Source organism: Nothoprocta perdicaria, unplaced genomic scaffold (assembly GCF_003342845.1).
Source record: "Nothoprocta perdicaria isolate Ctin4 unplaced genomic scaffold, notPer1 scaffold_288, whole genome shotgun sequence".
NCBI classification, from domain to species: domain Eukaryota; kingdom Metazoa; phylum Chordata; class Aves; order Tinamiformes; family Tinamidae; genus Nothoprocta; species Nothoprocta perdicaria.
Genome location: NW_020455519.1, coordinates 780117 through 784748, shown reverse-complemented (window position 1 = coordinate 784748; position 4632 = coordinate 780117). Strand labels below are relative to the sequence as shown.

Here is a 4632-nt window from a genome sequence, read left to right as displayed (position 1 = left end):
TTTGGGAAGCAGCCGGGATTAGGGAAGGAAGCTCCATCCTGGCAGCTCCCTGTCCCCAGGATTTGGGAAGGAACCGGGATTAGGGAAGGAAGCTCTGGCCTGGCAGCTCCCTGTCCCCAGGGTTTGGGAAGTCGCCGGGATAAGGGAATGAAGCTCTGTCCCGGCAGTTTCCCCAGCCCCAGGGTTTGGGAAGCAGCCAGGATTAGGGAAGGAAGCTCCGTCCCAGCAGCTCCCTGTCCCCAGGGTTTGGGAAGCAGCCGGGATTAGGGAAGGAAGCTCTGTCCCGGCAGCTCCTTGTCCCCAGGGTTTGGGAAGCAGTCGGCATTAGGGAAGGAAGCTCCGTCCCGGCAGCTCCCTGTCCCCAGGGTTTGGGAAGCAGTCGGCATTAGGGAAGGAAGCTCCATCCTGACAGTTTCCCCAGCCCCAGGGTTTGGGAAGCAGCCGGGATTAGGGAAGGAAGCTCCGTCCCAGCAGTTTCCCCAGCCCCAGGGTTTGGGAAGCAGCCGGGATTAGGGAAGGAAGCTCCGTCCCGGCAGCTCCCTGTCCCCAGGGTTTGGGAAGCAGACAGGATTAGGGAAGGAAGCTCCGTCCCGGCAGCTCCCTGTCCCCAGGGTTTGGGAAGCAGCCGGGATTAGGGAACGAAGCTCCGTCCCTCAGCCTGAGGTGGCCGCCGGGTGACACAGCGGTGACAAGCCGGGCTGTGCGCGGTGGCACTGCCCTCTCCCGGTGCAGGGCTCCAGTCCCGGCCTTCGTCACCCTCGGTGCAAGCAGCACCCCGGGAAGCCGCCGGGTGTTGCGGCACCCCGGGAAGCCGCCGGGTGTTGTGGCACCCTGGGAAGCCGCCGGGTGTTGTGGCACCCTGGGAAGCCGCCGGGTGTTGTGGCACCCCGGGAAGCCAACGGGTGTTGCGGCACCCCGGGAAGCCGCCGGGTGTTGTGGCACCCTGGGAAGCCGCCGGGTGTTGCGGCGCAGGGTGAAGCAACAGGCGGCTGCACCACCCAGCCGGGCTCGTGCGTCACCCGGCCGCGAGCGGCAGCTTCCTGCAATTAGCAGCAGCAGGACACGCAGGTCAATTAGCTGCTCCTTAATATCCTCCTCCCAGAGCGGAGGGAAGGGAAGGAGAAGGGAAGGAAGGRGAAGGGAAGGAAGGRGAAGGAAAGGAAAGGGAAAGGGAAGGGAAGGAAGGAGCATCCTCCGGGCACGGGGGCTCAGCTCCCTAGGGGAGAGGAGGGAGCCCCTGGGAGAGGCTGCAGAGAACGGGAAGCAGCCACTGTGCAGTGAGCAGGGGACTGACAGTGTCACCTCCCTGCCATGCACTGAGCGCCAGTGTCACCTGCCAGCCTGGGAGTGTCACCTCCCAGGCCATGTGCTGAGCAGGGAAGCACCAGTGTCACCTCCCTGCCTGTGCACAGGGGACTGACAGTGTCACCTCCCAGCCCATGCACTGAGCAGGGAGCAGCAGTGTCACCTCCCAGCCTGTGTGCTGAGCACCAGTGTCACCTCTCTGCCATGCAGTGAGCAGGGGACTGACAGTGTCACCTCCCTGCCATGCACTGAGCGCCAGTGTCACCTGCCAGCCTGGGAGTGTCACCTCCCAGCCCGTGCATTGAGCAGGGGACTGACAGTGTCACCTCCCTGCCATGCACTGAGCGCCAGTGTCACCTCTCTGCCCGTGCACTGAGCAGGGGACTGACAGTGTCACCYCCCAGCCCGTGCATTGAGCAGGGAGCAGCAGTGTCACCTCGGACACTGAACAGGGGACTGACAGTGTCACCTCCCTGCCCATGCACTGAGCGCCAGTGTCACCTCCCAGCCCGTGTGCTGAGTGCCAGTGTCACCTCCCTGCCGTGCACCGAACAGGGGACTGACAGTGTCACCTCCCTGCCATGCACTGAGCACCAGTGTCACCTCTCTGCCATGCAGTGAGCAGGGGACTGACAGTGTCACCTCCCTGCCATGCACCGAGCGCCAGTGTCACCTGCCAGCCTGGGAGTGTCACCTCCCAGCCCATGCACTGAGCAGGGAGCAGCAGTGTCACCTCCCAGCCCATGCACTGAGCGCCAGTGTCACCTCCCTGCCATGCACTGAGCGCCAGTGTCACCTCCCAGCCCGTGCATTGAGCAGGGGACTGACAGTGTCACCTCCCTGCCAGGTACTGAGCACCAGTGTCACCTCTCTGCCCATGCACTGAGCAGGGACTGACAGTGTCACCTCCCTGCCCGGACACTGAACAGGGCACTGACACTGTCACCTCCCTGCCATGCACTGAGCGCCAGTGTCACCTCCCAGCCCACGCGCTCCGTATCCTGCCCACCCGGGCCCTGCGAGACCCCGACTCCACGGGGCTACCGAGGGGCTCCCGGGAGCTCCAAGCTGCTTCCCAGGCGCCTCCATCCATCCCGTGTTTGGATGTCACCCGTTATTCCSCCCCAGAAGCTGCTTTTGGAGGACAAGACGTTCCCCAAACGCTGCCCTTGGCACGAGATTTAGCGAAACGCCCCCGACCCGCACAAGTGTTTGCCAGGGAGGCAGTATTCCTCGCCCGGGGCGGGAAAACCGGGAGAATCCGGGGGGAAAAACGCCGCCTTGCGCCCCGCGCCGGCCTCGCTCACCTTTTGGCTTCGGAGACGTTGTTGATCCTGGCGGCTTCCAGCAGCGCCTCCTCTGCAAAGGGACATGGAGAGGGACATGTCAGGGGCGCCTGTCCACCCCGGCGGGCACCGCGCTCCTCCCAAGCCGCCTCCGGGGGGCATTTTTCCCAAATTTGCTTATTTTAAGGCTAAAAAGTTTCCCATTGCCGCCCTGGGGGGGACCCCCGATCCGGCTAAGCTGGTCCCACGCGGATATGCAAAGGCTGCCCCTGACACCTCCTGGCCGGGAACGGGAAGGCAGCGGCATCGTTCCCGGGAAGRGGGCCGGGATGAGCATCCGGAAAGGGAGGCCGGGATCCCGTTGGGCTCGGGAAGGTTGGCTCAGAACGGGAGGTTTCCAGCACGGATGGAGGCCAGCACGGATGGAGGCTGGTCTAACAAGGATGGATGGTGCCGGAGCCAGGCGCTGGGTGCCGTGGGAGAACCCCGGAGCATCCAGGGGCTTCGAAAGCCTCCAGGATGGCGCCTCCAAGGGTTGGGAGGCCATGGAGCAGCCCTGGAGCCGGCCTGGAGGCCAGGAAGCAGCTGTGGAACCTGCTTGGAGGCTGACACAGAGGGAGGCTCTGGAGGCCGTGGAGGAGCCAGTCCATAGGGCGGCATGGAGGGAGGCTCCAGAGGCCATGGAGGCTCCAAAGGCCATGGAGCAGCCAGTCCATAGGGCAGCACAGAGGGAGGCTCTGGAGACCGGGAGGCTACAGAGCAGCCAGCCCAGAGACTGGCACAGCGGGAGGCCCTGGAGGCCACAGAGCGGCCGGCCGGGAGGCCGTCATGGACAGTCTGGAGGCCAACACAGAGGGAGGCTCCGGAAGCCGGGAGGCCATGGAGTAGCCAGGCTGGAGGCCGGCATGGAAGGAGGCTCCGGAGCAGCCAGCCTAAAGGCCGGCATGGAAGGAGGCTGTGGAGGCCACGGAGCAGCCAGCCTGGAGGCCAGCATGGAAGGAGGCTCCGGAGCAGCCAGCCTGGAGGCTGTCACGCAGGGAGGCTGTGGAGGCCACAGAGCAGCTGGCCTGGAGGCCGGCAGTGATGGAAGCTCTGGAGACCAGGGAGCAGCCCACGTGGAGGCCGTCAGACAGGGAGGCTTTGGAGGCCATGGAGCAGCTGGCCCGAAGGCCGGCACAGAGGGGAGGCTCTGGAGGCCATGGAGCAGCCAGGCTGGAGGCTGGCACAGAGGGAGGCTCCGCAACAGCCGGGATGGAGACCAGCATGGAAGGAGGCTCCAGAGCCTCCTGTGTGAAGGCTGTCACACAGGGAGGCTTTGGAGGCCATGGAACAGCCAGGCTGGAGGCCAGCATGGAGGGAGGCTCTGAAACAGCTGGGCTGGAGGCCCGCACAGACAGGAGGCTCTGGAGGCCATGGAGCAGCCAGGCTGGAGGCTGTCACGAAGGGAGGCTCCGCAACAGCCGGGCTGGAGGCTGGCATGGAAGGAGGCTCCGGAGCCTCCCACATGGAGGCTGTCACACAGGGACACTTTGGAGGCCATGGAGCAGCCAGGCTGGAGGCCGGCATGGAGGGAGGCTCTGGAACAGCCGGGCTGGAGGCCGGCATGGAGGGAGGCTCTGGAACAGCCGGGCTGGAGGCTGGCACAGAGGGAGGCTCTGGAACAGCCAGGCTGGAGGCCAGCATAGAGGGGAGGCTCTGGAGGCCATGGAGCAGCCAGGCTCGAGGCCGGCACAGAGGGAGGCGCCGGAACAGCCGGGATGGAGGCCGGCACGGAAGGAGCCTCCGGAGCCTCCCACGTGGAGGCCGGCACAGCGGGAGGGAGGCTGGAGGAGCAGGTCCCTCCGCTCGGGCGGGCGGCCGCTGTCCCCGAGCCCCGGCGCGGGCCCGCAGCGCCGCTGGGAGCCCGCTGGGCCGCCCACCGCTCCGCTCCGCACCGGGCCGAACCGGACCGGGCCGAACCGGGCCGGGCCGCGCCGCCCCCGCGCCCATAGTCACCCTTGGACACGTTCTCCCGGGCGTAGCAGGAGGCGAGCGCGGCGGC

The 4632-nt window shown here is 66.3% G+C and overlaps 1 protein-coding gene across 1 annotated transcript in view; it reads right to left on the bottom strand.

Annotated features, from left to right (window-relative positions):
- The window catches only part of CLPB (ClpB homolog, mitochondrial AAA ATPase chaperonin), a gene marked incomplete at its 5' end in the record, with an annotated part of 48081 nt that extends 43449 nt beyond the window's left edge, over positions 1 to 4632 (bottom strand). Inside the window, 2 exons of the mRNA XM_026041552.1 lie at positions 2613 to 2664; positions 4587 to 4632. Coding sequence (XP_025897337.1) covers positions 2613 to 2664; positions 4587 to 4632 — 98 coding nt within the window. The remainder of the gene's footprint in view (positions 1 to 2612; positions 2665 to 4586) is intronic.